The sequence below is a fragment of the Cetorhinus maximus genome, chromosome 17 (genome assembly GCF_964194155.1).
Source record: "Cetorhinus maximus chromosome 17, sCetMax3.hap1.1, whole genome shotgun sequence".
Classification (NCBI taxonomy): Eukaryota; Metazoa; Chordata; class Chondrichthyes; order Lamniformes; family Cetorhinidae; genus Cetorhinus; species Cetorhinus maximus.
In genome coordinates, this window is record NC_135895.1 from 41042377 (window position 1) to 41064726 (window position 22350).

General features: G+C 41.6%; 1 protein-coding gene across 2 annotated transcripts in view; it reads right to left on the reverse strand.

Moving 5' to 3' along the window:
* Window positions 1–22350, reverse strand: part of pik3r3b (phosphoinositide-3-kinase, regulatory subunit 3b (gamma)) — a 614009-nt gene that overhangs the window by 212093 nt on the left and 379566 nt on the right. For both annotated transcript variants that reach the window (XM_078561061.1, XM_078561062.1), the window contains one exon: window positions 20223–20308. In XM_078561061.1, the coding sequence (XP_078417187.1) occupies window positions 20223–20308 (86 nt within the window). The remainder of the gene's footprint in view (window positions 1–20222; window positions 20309–22350) is intronic.

The window sequence follows — 22350 nt, forward strand, 5'->3', positions numbered from 1 at the left end:
CCACTTCATCATGCCAGGCTCCATATTTAAAGTACAGCCGCACTCAGTGCTTCCTGCCCAGGTCTGCAGCGAAGAAGACATGGCCCCAAAAGGCAAGACTGCAGCCCTCGAGCACCTTTTGGACGCCGTGGGAGCCCCCTGTGATGTCCTCTAATCCCGCTCTGGCTGCAGCTACATTACCACTATGGCTTGGTAGGCGATGGCTGTGGTGATCAGTACCAAGGTTGCACAGAAGAGGTTGGTCATCCAATGCAGATAGAGGATGAATGGTCTCATCCATGCCACCAGGGTAAGGCAACCATCTCATTACTCTAAACTCACACACTCAAGTCCATCACACATTCACTGGCATCTCATTCATTGCCAGCTCAAGGGACATCACCACCCATTCTCACACACATACCCTCTCATCTCCATCTGGCCTCATCCCCTCTGGAGACTGCCTCCTCAGCCCTCACCATCTTGAGGCCACTTGCACATATCAACATGTGCCTCCACACACACCCTTGGATACCCTCCCTCCCCAGTACAGCTCTCGTCCTGCAGCCTCTTCCCTTGCCTGAGGCCACTTCTCCCCCTTCCTCAAGCAAGCCCTAGCCCTGCAGCCATTGAAAAGCCATCCATATACGGCTGATCTGGTAGGTAGAGACCTGCCCGTGAGCCCCCCTAAAAGTGACATAGTGCTGTCTGTGAAGCCTGGCACTGATGACCAATGAGTGCTGACCAAAGCAATGTAGGCAAACAAACCTTGAAGTCCCGGTGCACGCCTTATATATATTTATATATATATACGTTGTGAAACATGTTGGTGTGTTTTCCCGCTGATGTGGGCGGACGATCCAGCAGGGGTGGGGGAGGACAGAGAGGGGGGGGGTGGGTGGGTTGTGGCAGGGGTGGTGGGGGGATGAGGGATGAGTCCGATAGGCTGGTCTTATAATGATATGCTGATGTATTCTAATGAGGTTCCCGATGTCCAATGGCAGGGAACACGGTCCGTCATCGGCGGGCTGGGCGGATAATCGCAAATTAGTTTTACAAGTTGTGAAAGCGATTTTTGGCCTTCACACCATTATGTCCGCTTATGCCACCAAACACGCCCGACGCCGATGGGCATGGATATCCCGGCCTCTGATTTTCCCTTTTTCAATGTGTGTCACCTTCATCTCTAGCTGAGGTGGCGAATTAACTGACTGGTAAAACTGCAAGCGGACTCGAGGTCTCACCAATGTTCAATTCGGTTGATCAGAGCATTCACATGTTGCACACAGCACAGCTCTTCAACCTGAAAAAAAATGCGCGCTGGCACGTGCCTGTGTTAACATTGCTCAGCACAGATAGCAGACTGGGGTTACTGGATCACGTGGACACAGGGAAATTTGGGCGTGGGTCTGCACACGCTCATATGGGAGCTCACCTGATTTTCTATCCTTTAAAATTTTTGCATCAAGAGCATGTGCTCCTTGCTATCTGATTTCTGATATCTGTCATGCTCTGTCAGTCCAAGCGCTAGAACAGGAAAATGTGCACCTGAATGTTTATCGCAATCCAAGATGTATGTGTGAGTGACAAATATATACTTCCACCAAAATATCTCAGTACACCATACATTTGGTTGGTACTATATTTACCAATGTGACAACACATTGCTTCTCTTCCAATTATTAAGTGTTTTTTTCAGCGTCTAATTTGTAAATAGATTCAAATACTTCAGTAATATAAATACATAGGATGGAGAAATAAGGGTATTTTAACTAATTTAACTAGTTTGATTTAGCTCAAGCCCCACTTGCCCTTTTTTGATTTTTGTTCTGAGCTGCATCAGGAAAGCATTTGATGGTAATCTTTTGTCAATGTTTCTACACGTTGACTGATTTTATTGATTTTTTTCCCCTCTGCTGAACGATAGGAGAGATTCAAGAGCAACTCATTTGAAATTACAGCCCATGCAAATGAAATGACATCATTCCTTATCCTGCAGTATTTATAGCCTTTTTAATTTACTTATCCCTAATTTTTGTCATCTTTATGTGAATCCTTTATCTTCTGCGTTTAGCAAGTCAATCGACAAGTGGTGGTTGAGGCCTGATGCAGTGAGCCCATCTTTCAGTGTCACAGTGGTGTTATCAAAGCACTTTTCTTTCAGAGAATGCTTGCACAAGGGATTATGTGGAATGGATTTTAGGGCTTTCGTTTTGGCATCTGAAGAGTGAACTAACAAAAGCTGCCACGAGGATTCATTACAGATTGCAGCAATTGGTCAGCATGGAGGGCTGTCAACAGACATTTTCCAACACGTGCAAACCACAATCCATAACCTGCATCTCAGCAGTAGAGTAAAAGGGCAGAATGGAGTAAGTGCTTACAATCTGTACAAACAGCTTCTGGACCAATGAGCAGAGGTGCAATTAAAGAAATTCTGTATGAAAACATAGTGACACAGCATTTCAATGCGCTGCTACGATATGCCTAATAAGAGTGTTGGGGCACAGCTATGAGCCCACAATTCCCCAAAATAGTTGCGATGGGATGTTGAGTTATGAGCTACTACTTTTAAAAAAATGATGAATGGGCATTCGGCTTTTAAAATAAAATGGAGTTGAGTGGTCAGGTGACCTTATTCTTTTCTGGTATTATATATAGAACTGGAGCTAATTTTCAAGTCTGGACAAGATGTTAAAATGCAAATGAACTTTCAGCACATCTCATGACAAGGCATTAAAATGAAACAGACCTTTCCTGTGGACTAATGGCCTCCCTTGTCTAAATAATTACATAAACTATTTCGCAATGAACTTGCAGATTTTCAGCTTCGGAATGGAATTCCAAAGAATGGGTGTGAAAAAAAAAAACATTCTGTCACAAGGATATGTGAATAGGTAAAACACGAATATTGTCTGTCAATGGCCAAGTCATCAGAGACCATTTGTGAGGGCATTGAAAAAACAGATGCAATGGTCACATGACAGAACCCAGGCTTCTGATAAGGTACATTTAATAAGATAAATTTTTGGGAGCAGCAAAGGGAGAAGAGATCGAAACTAGCAGAGGAACAGAATTCTGTCAAAAATCTATCAGCAGGAAGAGAATTTGGGTTGGCCTTTACCTGCCTATTTGAAGAACCAAACCAGTTTTTGCTGCATTGCATGCCGACTGGAGTGATGCCAGAGAAACTTGCTACAGCAAGCAGAAAGCCACTGCAAATCCATCTTCATAAATCTCCAAACTCTATTTCTTCAGTGGACCCAAAAGGAATCACAGGCCTGCAATGCTTCTAGACTTCATCTCAAGAGAAATAAGTGTGACAGTGAAGTTTTGGACTTTTAAGACCTAAGTGCATGCTACATCTTTTGTAATCACCATCTTTTCTTGAATGTGTGTATGGGGTGTGTGTGTGTGTGTGTGTGTCTGGGTGAATGTGTGAGTAGGTGCAAATACATTTCAGGTGTTGAATATTAAACATTTATCCTTTTTTAAAAAACTTACGAAAAGATCTGTCATTTGTCTGTTCTTAAGAGCTACAGCACTCAGGGGGTTAAAACACTTCTCTCTAGTATACACATCTGTCTTCATTCAGTCAAGAGGTAGGAAAAAGGGGAAACCATCCCACCATCTCCCGCCTGCTTGTAACACACTGAAATGGCTCCACTTTCTAAATGAGCATGGTGTCATGGCCTTTATATGTATGAAAGTTAAGTTGGCTACGCAATGGCTGTTACAGGCATTCTGACTTTCACAATATATTATCATTTACCTTCCTCACACGGTCAAGCCTGGTAATTTATAGATCAGTTCCAACAATATCAATGCAATGAAGCACTTGAAGAGAAATATATATTTTTAAAAACAATAAGCAGATAGAATGTTAAGGTTAATCTGAATTATTTGTAACTTGTTTTTGAAAAGGAATATTAAGTGTGAAGCCCTGTTCCATTTGACTCCCATGAAACGTTTGTTTTCGGGTGAAATATTTTGCTCGACAGGATGAGCATTGTCAGAATCGAATATTTTTCTACTTTTGGGGTCCAGTATCACCTTCAAGCCTTGAGATCAAGTGCAACAGAGTTAGGAGTAACCTCTACTTTACCCCAATAGTATGCCTTATTCTAGGTTTTGAACAATGCTGCTTATCATTCCGATTCCTTGTAGGATAGTATCAATGTGGCTTCCTTTGAGTGAGATCCTAGGTTTGTGTCAATTAGTGAGGAGTTAGGGACAGCTCATGCTGGATTTAAAGGCATCAGGATGTTGGTATGACTAGTCTAAATCACAGGAACCATTCTTTCTTTACAGCCAGCACAGTGTAGTATACAAACTCAAGTCATTACCCAATCTATCTCACTTCATCTTTATTGAGTCAGCAGATTTCTGTGGGATATACTTTCCAAGCTGCTCATTTCTAAATATATTTATTTTACTGAACTGCTTCCTGTAGCAGTTTTATTATTCTAGTTGTCACTCCCATTGTAGAATTTACATTGAGGAGTAGTTCTTACAGCAACAAGATGCATTTTACACAAGTTTATATGCATGTATAATTATTTCTTCTGGGGGCCTGTTACCTTTCTCAATAGGTCTGAATAGGCCAGCAATGGCAATAATAATTTGTTAACATGTATTGGCCAGAGATGAGTGTTTTCACTATTTGGCCCACCACCAACCATGCAAAGCAGTCTTCTCCAATTAATTGCTCGGCACTTAACATTTTTGCTGCCCAAGACCCCATTACCATCAATTAATCCTTCTATGCTACTGCCATTATCTCCACCCTACATGTTTGCCACTGACTTTGGAGCTGCTGTTGGTGACAAACCAGCAATATAAATGCAATGAAATGCACAGTTGAGTGTTTATGGGGCAACTTCATGTTATAAAGGCTAATGCGTGGAGCACTTTGAATCTCAACAGTCCCAGTTAACAGTATAATTGTTCTTTTCCTGTTATTACTTCACTTTTTATGGGAGTGGACAGAGTACACAAAATCTTTTATACATGGGTTCCCAGTTTGATTCAAAACGAAAGCATTTTCAATGGCGATTAGAGCTTCCAGAGAGTTTGTAGTTTGAATTTTTCTTCCAATGAATATTCTCGTCAAGATTTTAGTTCCTCCTGGGGCACAGTTTTAATTAATTCCAGTTCCAACAGCCATTGAGTATCTCACCCAAGTGACCATGGCCTGAATTTTCGCATAGACAGAGAGGCTCTCCCTCTGCTCAAAAATGTCAGCAGAGATCCAAATCCAGAAGTCCATCCCCCGAACTCCGCCTCCACCATTTTCGCAGGGTGGGGGGAGCGCCAGGCTATAACTTGCACATCCATGTTTCCTGAAGGCAGCTGCCCATATAAAGCAGTAGCTGCCCCATTCCTCTGTGATTTTGGTGAGGTAAGTGTCTGAAACCTGAAGTGTGCACATTAGATCTATAGGAACAAGTTTGAACCACGTGGATTCAATTGGAGAGCCAGGGTACCCTGTTGGAAGATATGCCCTTTGGGAGAGGTAAGGCATCTTTTGGAATAGGTCAGGGTCCCTTTGGAATTGTTAACAGTAGACATGATTGTGCGTAAAAAGTGCATGAAAGTAAAAAGTGCATTGGAACTGTCAGGCTGTCAAAGAACTGTCAAAGTTGTCAAAGAACTGCCAAAACTCATTGGAACTGTCAAAGCTGTCAAAGGATTTAACTCTGCTGGGCTTTAATTTTTTTTATAATGTATGGATTTTTAAAAAGTCAGTAACTGCTGTTCTGCTGTTTCACTCTGTCTGTTGACATAGGTCTGAGGGTTAGCATTATAGGATTTGTGCTGCAATACTAATTTTATAATCTAACATATTCACAGTGGGATGCATGTTAAGTGAGCAGTTTCATTGGTAGCTCCAGGTGGCTATAGAATAGAAATGTTTGTTTTCATAAGAGATTAGTTGAAGGAATTTCAATGAATTGATTTAAAAAAAATAAATGAGAGTGTTTATTTAAAGAGTGACATAATCAATAGATGCATAACTTTATTTTATGTCAGCATGGCTCCCAGAACTTTGCCATGGTGGATATTAGCTATGTTTTCTTGGAGGGGGTAAAGGCAAAGGACGGTGGGTGGGATCATGGGTTGGCATGAGTTGACACTAAGTTAGTATAGGAGCTATAAAGGGCCATGGGGGTGGGTAGAGGAGCATAGGGCCGTGTTGGGAGTATGAGGGGCCATGGGCATGGGTAGAAAGGCAAATGGTGGCAGAGGGAGTATCAGGGACCATTGGGTTGGGTGGGGGCATGATGTGGCATTAGTTGGCACGGGTGAGGCAAGGGGAGTGTGTGGGGGTGGGAAGTGGGGTGTTGAGGGCTGATGTTGTTTTAATCATTTTTAAAAAATAAATTCACTGAAATGCTGGAGCACAGGGACAGGCCATCCGCCCAGGCCGCCTCCACACTGGCAGCCTCCGCACTTATTCCGGGGGTGGCGGGCCCAACTTCTAATCCAGCCCACATCTCAGGAACAAAAATCTGACGTTCAGGGCCTCTTTTTCCTGGGTTGGGTTGGCAGATCCAGGAAATGTCCCATCTCTGCGCTCTTGACCCGGGAGTGAAAATCTGGACCTATGTTTGGGCTGAGACAGTGAACGTCAGCAATCACTACTATCGAGACTGACCCTATTCTCACTTAACATCCAAACAGCCTGCAGGGCTCGCAGGATAGAAATCAGGAGCAGAATCTATCAATAGGTTTTCCCTCTCCTTAGTCAAAGGCACTGCAGGAAATGGTAGCATCCAAACTGCTGCCCTGTGTGAGGTCAACAAACTCAGCAAAGACTGGGACTTTCAGGTCTGTATGGCTTAATGCAGGGGTCAGCAATCCCTGTATGGCTTAATGCAGGGGTCAGCAATCCTTTTATAGCTGAAGAGCCTTTCACAAAATAAAGTGCCGAAAATAAAAACGACTGGGAGCTGCAAGACGAAAATTCGGAATTTCTAAATCAAATGCCCTGTATGTTCAATATGTGCACAGAATTAAAACAATTCCTTCAGTTATTGATTCTCATGGTAAAAATAGCTTCTATTAGCGCATTCAGAATAATTTATTATTTCAGCTATATTAGAAACCATTATGCTCACAGCCATAAAACCTGTTCCTCAATTCAAAGGCATTATCCATAGCCACGGTGTAGCTACACCTTGAACAGGTTTATTTGGAGCACAAGGTGTTTATTGTTAAAATAATCATTTGAAACCATAAAGTTCAGCATAATGTTGAGCTTTTTATCCCCACAGTAAAAACACAGCTTTTACTCTTCTTGACTTAACTGTTTTTATGCTTTGATCCAACGGAAAAGGTTGAGAGCTACAAATGAGATGTTAAAGAGCCATATGGGGACCTGAAGCCGTAGATTGCAGACCCCTGACTAAGCGCATGCAGTACCTTTACTCATGAAACCAGTAGCTGAAATCTGATTTATCAAAATCAGGTTATGCTATATTTATCAGCCAGTGCACTTCAGTTCAGATCATTTTATGTGGGAGCTTGTTCGAGGATTTTGGACTGCTTGCAGGTACAAAGTGAAACCAGTTTGACGAAGGAATGAAAGATTCACGGGTGGAATTTTATGTTCTCTTGCCAGCGGGTCTGCAGGTGGGGAGAGCTCATAAAATTCCTCAGATGGCCTTCCCACCACCCACCCGCCCACCTTGACCTTTCCGCAATTTTACGGTGGGACGGGCAAGGCCCAGGCTAGCCTGCCCACCCGCATCCCAATTGAGGCCCATGAGCGGCCAATTCATGACCATTTAAGGGCCGTTTCCCACCCAGCCTCAATTTTTAGGCTGGAGTGAGTTGTTTAGGAGCAGGGGGAAGCCTGGAAAGTGCCTGCTCAGGCCTTGGGTGGGATGAGGGAGGGCGCCTCCATCAATGGCCTTCTTTCAACATAGGGTACCACCCACCCCACCTCCCCCACAAGGTCTCCCCCTTGCGGGTGCTCCCTCGCCCCCCAGCCTCTCCATCAACACGCCCAGCCCCACTCTGCCCAACATACCCAGGCCTCACCTCCCCTGCCTGCCCTGAGACCCCAGGCCTAATCTTTTCCAGTCCTGAACTCCAGGACTTAGGCCCGGGTTTTCAATGAATCAGGTTGACTCGGGAGCCCTTTAAAAATGGCAGGCAGGTCCCAATTCCTGGATTCCCAACCATTCCCAGGCTGTCAGATTTTCGGCAGTGCCTTTAAAGGCACTCCTGACCTGGCCAGCTCCATTGTAGAGACAGCTATCTTCTACTTTTCTGCAATTTTCATGGAGTCGGGCCAAGGTTTTAAAGGGCTGTGATTCACAGTCCCATAGAGGAGTCATGGATTCTAGTGTGCATGAGAATTCCTTTTAAAAGGAAAGTTCAAAAGATCCTTCTCTTGCCCCCATGGCAGGTTCTGCCCTTCCACCCACCCTCTATGTCCCCTCCTGCCCCCTATGCCAGGTTCAGCCTTTCAGATCTTTTTTTTCAAGCATGGGGAAAGTGATCAAAGAATTAGCATTTTTTCAAAGCTTCTTTTTTTAAGAAATCTCACTCTATGCTGTGGTGAACACACTGTGTAGGAAGTGTACAGTAGATCAATGGACATGGAAGTGCTACAGCCTGACATAGGGAACATGAGGGGACATAGTGGATGGGTGGAAAGGTAGAATAAGGCATAGGGTGCAATGAGGGGGCCTGAGGGGGTGGTGGGGTCATAGGTGGCATGGATGGGGCATGGGGAGTGTTTGGATATGTTTGGATGATGAATGGGGTGTGAAGGGTGAAGGATGAAGGATGGAGTGCTTTTGTGTTTTTCTGTCACTAGGACAAAGTCCCACAGTACCAAGGTGGAATTTTTAAACAGCCTGCCTTAGCACCCTGCAGCCCTTATGGCTGCCTCTGTACTTCTTCCCGGGTGGGCTGGCCCAACTCCAGCTTGCACCCTGCCCCCGGCAATGAAGATCCCGCCTGGGCGGGCATTTTCTCCCAATGGGGGTGAGTCAAGCCTGGAATTTCCTGACTCCCCCTACCCACCTCGAGGATGGAAATCCGGGCCTTAGACACTGGGGACTGCATACAATTGGGACTGGAGAGCTGCCAGTACATCTGATTGGCCGGCAGCTCTCTGAGGCGGGGCTTCCTCCTGAGTGAGGGGTGGAAGCCCCATCTCCAGTCAATTAACGCTCCTTGGAGCATTAAATGGCTGTGGGGTAGCCAGTATCGGCGGGAATGCATTCTCCACAGCCTCAAGGGCTGGGCCCAGGAAACCTCACCATCTAAAAAATCTGGCCCTCATCTATGAAATTAGATTGCCATTTGTATTCAATTGCAATCAAGGCCTGTCCAGCAAATTTTAATTTGCATTTTAATAAAATTGAAAGATCAGTTTATACAGGGTTTTTGTTTGGAAAGTAATTTGCCTGTGTCTGCATTAATTCAGCTAAGTACATTTTATTTTAACAAGAGTAAACAAAATACAACCACTATTAAAGTGAAAAACTTTATTAAAAATATGTAGATATGTTACCATATGATTTTTTGCTTTATATATAAATAATGTGATCAAAATCAAGTAATCTGTCTCCACCTAATAGTTAATAAGGTAATTTATTGAACCTCATTAAATAAATGGATATGCTTTAGTTTTTTTTATGAGTTTCGAGTAATGTACTTGCAGTGTTTGCTTTGTGTTCCTTCATTTAAAATGTATTTGCATACCCAATGGTTTGATATGGTACTGAGCTATATAGCCCTGTATTTCCAAGGTTAGATCTTTGTTTTTTTTTTTGCTGAGTTAGTTTGTCCCAGTTACGGCAGTGCTGATAATTAATGCAGCCTCCTGGCTCAGAATCAGTTTTAGTCTGATTCTGTCTCTGTGAAACATCTCGGGATGAGTTCCTACAGGCGCTGTATTAGTTCAAGTTGTTGCTATTCTGCTAAAGTCTGGAGTACAGTATACAGTCTGATGCATAAATATGAAGTTCACTCTGCTCAAATTTCTGAGGTCATAAATTAGTCTCATTCTTTATGTAGTACTCAGGGGAGGGTTAAATCTTTGGAAATGTCATCCTTCAGATAAAGCATTAAGCTGGAGCCGGGTGTGAATGCCCTTGTAGTTTAGGTGGACACAAAAGATCACATGATCCAAAGAAGTACAGAGAGATCCCTCGGCCAACATTCCTCCCTTGCCCAAAACACTAACAACTGATTGATTGTTCATTCATTTTGTTGCTGTTTCTGGAACCTTGCAGTGCCAAAAATGGCTACCCTCCCTTGACTCCATAACAATAGTGATTAAAGTACAATTCTTTTGTGAAATGCTTTGAAATAATCTGAAAGGTGCTATTTAAAAGTCTTTTATTTTTTTCTTTCTTCAGGTAAATTTGATTCTACCAGATGCAATAGCTCTATTAAGTGGGTTGTGAGAAGATGTTACCTCGTACAAAAAACATCATTTGATATCAGTTGACTAATTTAAGTTGCTTGCAAAAACACACCAAACTATATATTTTGTCTATTTCTGCCTCTAAATTTATGTCTTTGTTTTACAAAATCATGGTCAACCATTCAAACTTGTTAATTGAAATGGCCTCAGTCTGTGCCTTGAGAAAGTCATTATAAAACTGTTGGAGTTCTGTTACACTGGAAACTAGTAATAACGCAACCTGGTTAGAGGCCTGGGCACAGGGTAAGTGTCCACCCTTTCAGCTAGGAAATGATTTGTGGTATGGGGGTGGAAAGGATGGAAGAATCTAAAGGGAGGAAAAATAATAAACTGGGAGTGGGGTGGAAATGCCAGACATTACAAGAATTATGTATGTAGGAGTGAATGTGCACTGGTTTGAATTTTAATGCTTTTAACATTTGGCCCTAAGGCTATAAAAGCATTGAAAGCTTAGTTAATTGAATGAGTTCATCCAAAAAGTTTTTTCCTTGTTGAAATCAGATGAATTAGCATAAAAATAAAGCTTAACTTTTCACAGCAGTAAAGATAAGCAGGAGAGACCCCTAATTGTTCAGACTCGGTGTTGGCTTCATGCTAGTTTTGAGTCCACAGGGACAATTAATGTCTAGCCTTCTCAATGTTACATTTGTCATCCAATATACCAATGACATGTCTTGGTCCCCAGACATTTGCAAATGATCTTGGATCAGATAAAGGCCTTTTGATAAACTTGCCCAAAATCAAGGCCAGTTCAACACAGTGCCCTTAAACACCATTTTTCTAAAATCTCCTCACCTGAACTGTGTGAAAAGCAGGTAAAGATTCAATTTCCTGCAAGTCATTTCAGAACAGAGCCTCATAAATCACACTAGCATCTGCGTTGTCGTTCTAAATTACAGTTGACATAGGATAAGGGCTGGCTGGCTATCTGGACTTGGTCTCACTCTATAGCAAATGCATCAACGACCCTGGCTTGAGCTATGAGCTGCATTTCCAGTCGTTCTGACACCGCAGAGAGTCAAACTTCACATCCAGACATTTATACCAACAATTACCATATGAGAGAGAGCTTGTTGAAAATCCATCAGTGAACGGCTTTTTAGATGCTCATGGCACTTGGTGGGGAATCACCTAGGCTACATTAGAAACAACAAACTATTAATATAATAAATTAACGATGCCTAATCCGTGTAAAACATTTTATAATATCTTAATGTGACTCAAAAGGCTGAGTGCAATATTGTTTTTTGTCAAGGCAAATAAAGATGCAAGTGCTTTTGGTAAGTTCTGAATCTCTCCTACATCTTCTGCTCCTTCAATTAACAGTTCAATCATTTGACTTCCTTTGCAAATTTTTCAGAACTATTTTCTGTTGTACAATATCTGCAAAAATGATGTACAAAATATTAGATATTGTATGTTAAAGTGAAGAAGTGATGTTTGCAGTTAATCAGAATTAATCGATAAATGTAAGCTTATTAGGCAAATACGTTGCCTTGGTTCACAAAATAAATATGTTTTCTTTTTAAAAATCTGATGGAGCAAATGAATCCTTTGTTTAAAATATGCATGTATGAAGGGAGTAAACTCATTGAGGGATTTTGATGTATACTGCAGCGCTTTATGACAGTCACCTGAATATTGCTTTTCTGCAGAAATGTTCAGTGTTTAGGACTTCATTTGTTATCAAGAAGACAATGACAGCTGTTGCGCCCTGTACAGTGATGCAGTTTGGTGCCAGTGATCATGAAATAATTGCTGTAATCTAAAAAAAAAATTCTTTCATGGGATGTGAGCATCGCTAGCAAGCAGCATTTGTTGTCCGTCCCTAACTACCCTTGAGAAGGTGATAGGGAGCTGCATTCTTGGATTTCTGCAGCCCATCGGGTGTAGGTACACCCACAGTGCTATTGGGAAGGAAGTTCCAAGCCTTTGACCCAGTGACAGCGAAGGAACACTGATACAGTTCCTAGTCAGGATGGTGTGTGGCTTGGAAGGGGAGTTCAACAGTTATCCAGAAGAAAATAATACATTACATTGTACAAACCAGCAAATACCTAGGAGGAGTTAAAATTAATCTCAGTGTTCAGAAAACATTCACCAAATGACAATTTTTTCCTGACATGATTCACAATGCCAGAACAGCCAAGCTTAAGTTACAGGATTGAAATCTTTTCCCTATTAAGTATCATTCTAAAGTTAAAAGGGTTATTTGTACATCCTTATGAAAACCAAGGTCTAATGTTGTGCTTTAAACTATAAGCGCAGTGGAAATAAAATGTTATTTTTCCAGGTAAGTTGCAATGTTGCACAATTATGCTGAGTGGTGACACACCAGTTCCGTTATTCTTTTCCATTGAATTTCTGACGCATGTGACATCACTTTGGAGAGCTACGGAGCAAGATCTAGAAACATTCTCTCTCTGGGAGAGAAGATGATTCATGGTTCACTCTCAAGCATATCTTAACACTTGGCCCTGAGTGGCATGGCAGCATAGTGAACTAGTTATTCTCTTAATCATATTGTTTATGTCCAGGATATTAGGGGCAGGGAAGGAGAATATCAGAGGATTCACCTTAGATCTTTTCCTTGCCATTTTTCTTCAGCTGATTTTTTTCTTCTTTCTAGAAGTTTTGACTTCTTGTCAGTAATGGTGCTATGGCCACCAAACCCCTCTGATCCTTCATCTAGGTGGCTAATCATGCTGTCAGCCTTGAGGATAACTGACATATTATTTAACCGTGGGGAAAACAAAAGAGCAATTCTATTCTTACCTGATATCTCTACGGGCACACTTCACAGCAGGATAGCAATCAGGAGCAGGAACCCAAGCCTCTACACTCTTCTCTAGCCTAGGAGTACTGAAACAACCAAATGATAATCCATCTGAGCTGCGCTGACTCAGCAATAATCAATGGTCAATCCTGGAGGTTTTCTAGACTGTATGGCTCACCTACTCACTCAGTAAACTCACGAAGCCATTGGCAAAAAAACTTCAAAGAAAATCAGTTGGTCTGGTTGGAATATTCACAAGACATGAAGCATTGATTCTACTTAACATTTTCAGAAGAACAACTGCATACAAAGCGTGGGCTACTTTTCTGTAGACGTCAGCAAAAGCTACCAATCCTTCTTTGTAGGGCCTCCATGAAAACACAGCACCAACACAGCGTGGCCTCTGTTCGTCATTTAATCATCCAAACTAGCACTTTGCTACTTAATAACATAGAAACTCCTTTGTTTCTTTTTAAGTTTCCTTTGTCACACAGCACAACAGTTGGAGTCAAAAATAATCTGTTTGTCATGCAATAACGTCCAGATGGTTGCTTAACTGCATATTATCAACAATCATGGAACTGTATCATAGGTCAAAGAGTTCTTTAGTCATTCCACACAACACAACAAAAACTGAGTACAGCACAAAGGAGCTAGCAGCAGAGTTCAGAAAATGTATTCCTACCGAGAGAAGACTATGGATAGCATCAAATAAGAGTTTTAAATGGCTGCAAACAATTTTGAGATTTATAATAAAGCTGAGGTTTCACTTAGCTCCAGCCACTGACAACATGTTCTTATCTGTTAACCAGGAGTACCTTGTATACTGATATATCCTGGATGGCTACTCTGTGAAAGTACTTGCAGGACCCATCATTTAATAGGGATAATACTCTGGAAGGCCATTAATGAAATTCAAAGGGAAGAGTAAGTAACAGTTCCCCTGCTGGCGTGAGCTTGTCCAACATAATGTTGTTTCAAACATGGGTGGGACATCAAATTCGTGACAAAGTCAATGATCTTTAGTACAAGCAGAAATCTAGGAGAGTATCATATATGGCAACTGAAAAGAAACAACAGCTGTTCAAAGAGAACACAAGGTTTACTTAAGCTATTATTTACCATTGTTTTATCTATAGTCCTTGGTCCAGGAAAGCTCTTCTGTGTAAGTGAAACCATCATGTTAGTACTTAGCAAACAAATTAAGAAAGCTATGGGCCCTCCCTTTTTTATAACAAAACAAATGTGAGCTCCGTTTTGCTCAGTTTATGCATCTTTGGTAGATTTATCACACAATTCATGCTATGGTTACATATAAGTGAAGTAAACATATGAATGGGCTGCTTCAAAATAAATGATTGTACAGAGTAATCCAAAGGGACCTGGGTGTCCCTGTTCATAAATCACTGCAAGTTAACATGCAGGTGCAGCAACTAATTAGGGAGGCAAATGGTATGTTGGCCTTTACTGCAAGGGGATTTGAGTACAGGAGTAAAGAAGTCTTGTAGAAATTGTATGCAACCTTGGTGGGACCACACCTGAGCTATTGTGTACAGTTTTGTTCTCCTTAACTAAGGAAGGATATAATTAATGAAGGTTCACCAGACTGATTCCCGGGATGGCAGGATTGTCCTGTGAGGAGAGATTGAGGTGACTGGGCCTGTATTCTCTAGGGTTTCGAAGAATGAGAAGTGATCTCATTGAAGCGTACAAAATTCTTGCAGGGCTCGACAAGATAGATGCAGGAAGCATGCTTGCCCTGGCTGGGGACATAGTCTCGGAATAAGAGGTTGGCTATTTAGGACTGGGATGAGAAATTTCGTCACTCAGAAGATGGTGGTTCTTTGGAATTCTCTACCCCAGAGGGCTGTGGAGGCTCAGTCATTGAGTATATTGAATGAAAGGTCGATAGATTTCTAGATATTAAAGATACCAAGAGATAAGGGGATAATTCAGGAAATAGGCATTGAGGTAGAAGATCAGACATGATCTAGTTGAACGGCTAGATTCGAGGGGTCAAATGGTCTACTCCTGCTCTTATTTCCTTTCTTCCTATGTACTCCTGGCTGGTCTACCATATTCTGCACCTCCATAAACTTGAGGTCATCCAAACTCTGCTGCCTGTGTCTTAACATGCAGCAAGTCCTGTTCTCCTATCACCCCTGTGCTCACTGTCCCACATTGGCTCCCAGCCAAACAGCTTCTTGATTTTAAAATTCTCATCCTTGTTTTTAAATCCCCCCATGGCTTTGCCCCTCCCTAGCTCTGCAATCTCCTCCTAGTCCACACCCTCTGAGATATCTGTGCTCCTCTAATTCCGTCTTCCTCTAATTCTGCATTCCCAATCATAGCTGCTCCACTACAGGTGGTCACACCTTCAGTTGCCTAGGCTCCAAGACCTGGAATTCCCTCCCTACACTTCTCTGCCTCTCTACCTTACTTTCTTCCTTTAAGATGCTTCTTAAAACTTACCTATTTGCCCAAGTTTTTGGTCATCTGTCCTGACATCGCTTTACGTGGCTCAGTGTCATACTTTGTTTTATAATGCTCCTATGAAGTACCTTTGGGTGTTTCATTACATTAAAGATGCTATATAAATATAAGTTCTTATTGTTGTAGTCAAGTACATGAAATATAATCTACAAAATAAATTGAAAACTAGTCTAAATAATTGAAAATAAACCAACAAAAACTGACATGCTGGAAGACATTTAACTCTTGAAAAGAATTAATTACAGGTAACTACAAACCTCCATTGCTCAGCTCTAAGAACATAAGAACATAAGAAATAGGAGCAGGAGTAGGCCATTCGGCCCCTCAAGTGTGCCCCGCCATTCAATAAGATCATGGCTGATCTGCCCCAGGCCTCAATTCCTCTTTCGTGCCAGTTCCTCATAAACCTCAACTTCCCGATATTTCAAAAATCTATCTACCTCCTCCTTAAATATTCTCAGTGATCTAGCTTCCACAACTTTCTGGGGTAGAGATTTCTAGGCATTTGCTACCCTTTGAGAGAAGAAATTCCTTTGCATTTCAGTTTTAAATGAGTGTCCCCTTATTATGTAACTGTGTCCCTTAGTTCGAGATTTCCCCACTAATGGAAACATCTTCTCAACATCTACCCCGTCAATCCCCCTCAGAATCTTGTACGTTTCAATAAGATCACCCCTCATTCTTCTAAACTCCAATAAATAAAGGCCTAACCCGTTCTACTGGGCCACCCCAACATGGTCCCAATCCTACGTGACTCAATGTATTTAACGCTTCTTTTCCTACCCCCTCAGTCGCCTTTAGTCTTCCAAAGAATTTATCTGTGTTGCCCATCTCCTCCCCTTTTATATACTGCATCTTGATTGGCACAGTTCAGCTTCAAATTCTGTGCTAACGACACCCATTTCTACTCCTCCACTATTTAGTTCAAATCCACGTCCACTTCTGTGCAATAGTGCCTGTTATGGACTTAAGCAAGGTAGTATTTCAAGGCTTTATGTCAAGAAATGTATAACCTCTGCAAAACTTGACTGCCCAGAAGCTGATTAAATAGTGCTGCAATTGGAAGGGTTGAGAAGGTGGTGAGTGGGGGAATGAGGGAGGAAGGGGTGGGGTTGTTGTGCGAGGTGGCGCAGTGTGATGATGGCTATGGTCTTTGGCAGCCACATCTTCTAAATCCCTGCAGATGGATGGTCAACAGAGATTCAACTGGCATGAGGTTGGCAAGAGTCAAGGAAAATTTTCTAGCCGGTACTTCTACCTACTGATCCTATGCAAATGAAGTGCTTTTCCAGCAATATTGCTTCTTTTGCCTATTACCTCAATCTTCTCAATCCTTTCACCCAATGGGAACAGTTTCTCCCAATCTACTCTATCCAGACTCCTCGTGATTTTGAGTACCTCTATAAAATCTCCTCTCAACCTTCTCTTCTCCAACGAAAACAGTCCCAACTTCTCCAATCTTCCTATGTAACTGAAGTTCCTCATCTGTGGAACCATTCTTGTGAATCTTTTCTGTGTTCTCTCTAATGCCTTCTTAAAATGTGGTGCCCAGAACTGGATACAATACTCTAGCTGAGGCCCAACCAGTGTTTTATACAGGTTTAACATAGCTTCCTTGCTTTTCTATGCCCCTATTGATAACACCCAGGATGCCGTATGCTTTGTTAACCACTCTCTCAACCTGTCCTGTCACTTTCAATGATTTTTTTTAATCATTCAAGGGATGTGTGCTTCACTGGCTAGGCCAACATTTATTGCCCATCCCCAATTGCCCTTGAGAAGGTGGTGGTGAGCTGGCTTCTTGAACCGCTGCAGTCCATGTGGTGTAGGTACACTCAGTGCTGTTAGGAAGGGAGTTCCAGGATTTTGACGCAGCGACAGTGAAGGAACGGTGATATATTTCCAAGTCAGGATGGTAAGTAGTTTGGAGGGGAGCTTGCAGGTGGTGGTGTTCCCATCTATCTGCTGCTCTTGTCCTTCTAGATGGGAGTGGTCATGGGTTTGGAAGGCGCTGTCTAAGGAGCCTTGGTGAATTCCTGCAGTGCATCTTGTAGATGGTACACACTGCTGCCACTGTATGTCGGTGGTAAAGGGAGTGAATGTTTGTGGAAGGGGTGTCAATCAAGTATGCTGCTTTGTCCTGGATAGTGTCGAGCTTCTCAAGTGTTGTTGGAGCTGTACTCATCCAGGCAAGCGGAGAGTATTCCATCACATTCCTGACTTGTGCCTTGTAGATTGTGGATTGGCGGTGAATTACTCACTGCAGGATTCCTAGCCTCTGACCTGCTCTTGTAGCCACAGTATTTATATGGTTAGTCCCGTTCAGTTTCTGTTCAATGGTAACCCCCAGGATGTTGATAGTGCGGTATTCAGTGATGGTAATGCCACTGGATGTCAGGGGGCACTGGTTGGCACTTGTGTGGTGCGAATGTTGCTTGCCACTTGTCAGCCCAAGCCTGGATGTTGTCCAGGTCTTACTGCATTTGAACATGGACAACTCCCTCTCCTCCTGCACTTCCTTTGGAGCTGGGCCTTTTATTTTAAATTGTCTCTAAACTTTCCACTGACCAGAATGAATCACTTCACAATTTTCTCTATTAAATTTCATCTGTCACCTGTCTGCCCGTTCCAACTATGTCCTTTTGAAGCTCTACGCTATCCTCCTCAGAGTTCACAAGTTTTGTATCATTTGCAAATTTTGAAATTGTGCCCTGTACACCAAGGTCTACATCATTAATGTACATCTGGATGAGCAGGGGTCCTAATACCGATCTGTGGAACTCCACTATAAATCTTCCTCCAGTCCGAAAAACAGCCATTCACCACTTCCCTTTGTTTAGTGTCACTCAGCCAATTTTATATCCATGTTGCTACCGTGGCAAAAGGTTAATTTGTAGATATTTTTGCATTAGAAATTTTTCAAGTTGTAGGGCTGACATGGGGCAGTGTTTTCACTTACAGACCCACATGCAGTGTGAGCCTGGCGCCATGTCGGGAAGCTAGAAGTTTCAGCAGCAAATTTGTTAGTGGCAGAATACCTGCCCATCCTTTCACAAAGTCTCTCACAGTTCTCTTGATGGCCTTTGAATGAATAATGAACAAGAAGCACAGTCTGTGAAGTCCTCTTTCTACTTTGATCAGGAGCGAAAGGAAGCAGAAATGTATTTCCCAACATCAAATAAAGTTACCAATCCAACATAAACTTAATAACATGAGATTTTCTGCAGTTTCCAGCTATAAAGTGCCTGACTAAAATTCATTTATCAACAGACTATAAATTGCTATAGTCTTAATGGGCCATCTGCAGAATAAAGCCAGCAGCCAGCAGGTAATAGCAACTCAACTGATTTTTCAATTAAGAATTATCATATAACAGCAAACGGCTGTCATCCAGTTTTGTCCCTAGGAATGGATGCAATAAAATGCTGAGGTTCGCAGCTCCCAGAGTTGGGTTATTTCTTGAAGCAAGCCTAGTTTTAATGCTCAAGTACTATAACAAGATGATGGAACGAAAATTGACTATGGACAAAGTATTCCATTTTGGCACATCTTTGTCACTATACATGTTATGCTTCATTCATTCCAGATATATAATTTCACTCATTCTCCCCTAATATACCTTATATAAAAGACGTAAGGCTGACTCAATAATAGAGAAAACCTACTAAATATTTTTCCAGGAAGAAGTCCATTGTCCATCATGAATGTTCCTAAAGCAATTCATTGTGAAAATTTACTACCTCAAAATCTTTCACTTATATAGCACTTTTGACATAGAAAATACATCTCAATGCACATCACAGAAATGTACTCAGGCCAAAAAAAAATCGACGCTAACTCAAATCAGAATTGGAAGATTCTATTGTCTTGCTAATTTAAAAAAAGGCCTTTTTATTCATTCCATTCATCCCTTCTTCCTTTCCTTTGCCAAAAGTACTAACACCTGCTTGGCACCCACTGCCCCCATTTGTGTTTTACCAACTAGCCAATTAAAGAATCAATGTGGTTATTCTTTGCCTGGATCCAGTTTAATCATATAAAAAGTGATGATATAGATTAGGAGAGTTAAAGTGCACTATCTTTACAAATAAATGTTTAAAGGTATATCAGCAATGCCCAAAATTGATACAACGGTGCAAATTTAAGTATCGAACACAGTCAAATGCCATTTATGTGTAATGTTATTATGACAAAATGTTGTCCCTTCTCAAACAAAAAATGCATTGCTGAGTATTTTCTCAAAAGACGATATCCCTTACGTAGGTTGAAATGCCACGTCTACATGCACCATCTCATACAAATCCTCCGTGACTTATGCATGCTCCTTGAAATTTAAAGAAAGTTGATAATATTGAAAATAGCTTCTGTATCTAAATTGAATCTGTGTAAAGGCCAACAAAGAGTCTATTGTAACCATCTGCTATCTAAGACATATATAGAAATACCTCAAAGCGCTGGGTTACGAAAAAAAATGAATCTGCCAAGGAAATTTCATAATACAGAAAAAGAATATTGGCTTCCTACCTGGTGCAGCTTGCATTTCAGCCAGGCCTCCAGTCATTATAAGTGCCTCAATGATCTTGATGTGGTGCTCTGGATTCACATCAGCACTGAAAGCAAATATAACCAGCATTTAATATTTCTGTATACATTCATCCTGATAGAATTTCTGGTTCAAGCACAATTTACAACACTTGGCCTGACATAGGCATTCTAAAAATTCTTGCCACTGACTTAAATTTCTCAAACAGAGAAGTGTTTAATAAATAGCGATCAAGAGTTAGATGTGGAAACACTGCAAGTCACGGATAGAAATTCAAATAAACCCATTCTTCCCACAGCTTCCTTTGCTTTTTCAGAGCTGCTGACAAAAGCTTATAATCTCACGCCAGCTCAGAGCTGTGCAACAAGTACCTTTCATTAATCTATGCTGTGTTCTGTGGTGTATCATACCAATATTGAATTCTACTGAAGGCTGCATGGGGGTAGTTAGCCCTCGAATGTAGAACATATAGTCACCATCTCCGTAGCTGCAGAAAGTTTATCTCCTCTTACCAGTTAAACAAAAGTAACTAAAAATGAAAATGTGCCAAACTTAACTTTGGTTAACTTCTCGTGACCACTACGCCACCAGCATCCCCCACCCCCAAACAACCCTCTCCCCCACTTAAAGTCTTCTATTCCTCCTATGCACTTCAGGCTTTGAAAAGCTAATCTCTGCAGCCAGTCTTGATTTACCTTGCATTCTCTCCTACCCTTTTCAAACTTCATGATGTTCTGTGCTCTGGGTACTGGACCTTCGTTTCTCCATTTTAAAACACACATATCCGACCTTAACACCTTTTTTACAGCTCATAAAAGTTGCTGATGGTCTGGAATATAACAGCAGTACAATACTTTGTACAAATGATGCAGAGAGATTTTCTTGGTAGATAAACTGACATTCTTACACTTCAGTTAGCTGCAGTAAAATATCTCATGCCCTGACCGCAGCAATATTTTTTTGCCCAATGGAAAAAAATGTCTATGTCAGATAAGATCACTGCAGTTTATGCTGTCAATCCCCTTGCCCCTCAGCTACAAGACAGAAGTCAACCCACACAGGTTGGTCTCTTTTGGACAGATGTGTGGTATACTGGAGTACAGCATAGCCCTATTACCATTGCTGCACAGTTAGAAGCATCCAGACATAGGTACTGCATACAATCGCTGATAATTAATAAGAAACTGCTTTGAACTGCTAACAGAAGAGATTATATGCTACTTATCTTGTCTGATAGTTCCAAACAAAATAATCTTCCAAAAAATACAAAAATATGGAGAACCAGTCACACAAACTAATTTCATAAGAACAGCATTCAGAAAATCTGTTTTACAGAATGGCTCATTATCAATTCATGTGCCGGTCACTGTGCAATAAACGATAAACACTGTGGATAGATTAACCGCTGATATATCATCACATTTATTTGCAGCTCCATCATTGATACAGAACTCCCATAAGGTGCCTTCCCTGAAACTTTCCCCTTAACACAGCATTTCTGCAGCTCTGAGCAACAGTGTAAGAGTGAGAATTTACTATATTACCTCACAGTATCAAGAAAGCACCATGGATGCATGAGCGTAAATCAGGCCATCGAGGAAAAGTTGGCACATTGCATGCGGTTTGAGTCAAGTGAAAATCCTCAGCAGCCAAATGTAATTAGAATGTGCAATCTCATAAAACATCGTGTGACTAACACCTTGTTCTGTTGTCTGGATGAGGCCATGTCAGTCAGCATGCACCTAATGCATTAGACAATTGATCAGCATTTTCCAGACCTTTCCCCAACATTTCCCTGACATCTGACCATGTAAATGTGCCAATGTCAGGTCCTGTTACTGAGATAAATTATTTCGAATTCAGCATAATTAAAACCATTTTACTTTAGTGGTTTGACTCAATAAAATGTAATGAACGGACTCTGAAACTTACACTACTCCTTCTTGAAATTTTATATTCTGCTAGATGACAGAAAGTTTCTCACTCTTGAACCTAGTGTTAACCCACTATTAACACATTAATCTAATGATGTCATGAATTTGGAGTGCTACCAAGTCTACTATCTCCACTCATGAAAAGAATGAGCTAAATAAAACGTCTACTCTTCAA